Source organism: Photinus pyralis, unplaced genomic scaffold (genome assembly GCF_008802855.1).
Source record: "Photinus pyralis isolate 1611_PpyrPB1 unplaced genomic scaffold, Ppyr1.3 Ppyr1.4_LG5, whole genome shotgun sequence".
NCBI classification, from domain to species: domain Eukaryota; kingdom Metazoa; phylum Arthropoda; class Insecta; order Coleoptera; family Lampyridae; genus Photinus; species Photinus pyralis.
In genome coordinates, this window is record NW_022170596.1 from 25,453,105 (window position 1) to 25,454,540 (window position 1,436).

General features: G+C 38.4%; 1 protein-coding gene across 1 annotated transcript in view; it reads right to left on the minus strand.

Moving 5' to 3' along the window:
- Positions 1 to 1,436, minus strand: part of LOC116170637 (retinol-binding protein pinta-like) — a 4,164-nt gene extending 2,728 nt beyond the window's left edge. Inside the window, exons 1-5 of the mRNA XM_031487141.1 lie at positions 966 to 1,436; positions 760 to 919; positions 326 to 695; positions 173 to 281; positions 5 to 118 (exon numbers count right to left, since the gene is read on the minus strand). Coding sequence (XP_031343001.1) covers positions 5 to 118; positions 173 to 281; positions 326 to 695; positions 760 to 919; positions 966 to 1,110 — 898 coding nt within the window. The 5' untranslated portion in view covers positions 1,111 to 1,436. The remainder of the gene's footprint in view (positions 1 to 4; positions 119 to 172; positions 282 to 325; positions 696 to 759; positions 920 to 965) is intronic.

The window sequence follows — 1,436 nt, forward strand, 5'->3', positions numbered from 1 at the left end:
GTGCCAAAAAAGTCGGAAGACGCCTTAGGTTTTCCTTGGCGCAGGTCTTCGTTGCTTCTTAACTTTTCGTCCTGAAGAAACCATTCTCTGTAACTTTCCACCTTCTTCTTCCACTCAACTAAAATTAGTACCAATGCTAGAAATAAGATACACACAAAAATTGGGACCTTACCAGTCAACTCTTTTAGGGAACCGTTACTGCCACCTAGTTCCTCTGGGAACAGATCTCTAGGAATGTTAGTATATACCTCGTGTGAGTTAGCCTCAGTAAATATTACCACCTTAAAGAAGAAATGAATGCACATGATAGGAAAGGAGTACATACTCTTTTCTTTATCTTCTGTGGGAGGAGAAAACTTGTGATGTTATATGCATAGTGAAAGATTGGGTGACAATCTACAATATACATGCCGGAGATTCTGAAAGGGGCGTTAAGCACAACGTATGCTTGTTCTTTGATAAATGTGGGTGTTAGCTGAGGTACATATTTGTGTTGTGCACCTTTGCACGCAATAACAATAGTCAAACCATTGACGATTGCTTGGTCGTCTTCTCTGAGTAGTATATCTGCGATCATGTAACATATTTTTGCAAAACTCTGTAAGCTCATTGTGTCTGGATTGAGATTTTTTCCAGAAGTGCTTAGTAGTATTCTAGATCCACGTTCATCTACTTTTGGTAACGGAACCATTATTCTAAAAGTAACTTGATGTTAGACGCATGTATTCATAGGATCCGTTGATTTCATTTTTACTGTACCCGGCGTTAAGAAGACGTTGTAATTCCGGTAAAAATGGATCTCGGGTACTAAACAATGCGGGTATTAAACTTCTCATAGTAAAGTAACCATTAATTTTTTCTTTGGCTTTTTCTAATCGGAACTTGGTGCAGCGAAGAAAGGATAACACTAACTGATCCTCTACAAGAAGTCAACTCTATAAAATGTTTACCCACTCAACACTTACCTAATTGAAAGTTCAAGTGGGCTTGCTTTACAAACCAATCTTTAATGTGTCTGACATCGTCATCCACCCGATCTTCAACTTCATTTAGTTCTTCTTGAGCAAATTTTTTAAGTTGCTCTGAAAGTGGTCGATATCGTGATGCCATTTTTCGGATTTCTGCTAACAATATAGACTAGGTTCTACTGACTTAAATTTAATAGAGTAATATACACTTATGACCTGTAGCCCAGCTTGTAGCCGTTACCGTAACGTCATACACTTTGGGGTTATCAAAAAGCCAGCAAATGAAAACCTTTTACGGATATCTACTAGTTCATCGCAACGTCCGTTACGCGATCGTGTACCTCTTTCAACCGGGCCTTGCTTTGAAAGTAGTAACTGAATTATGATATTCGTGCAACCAGGATCACTTTACAAGCACTTACCTGCAGTCCTTACATAATCGGATTTAAGCATTTATTCAAATTTACG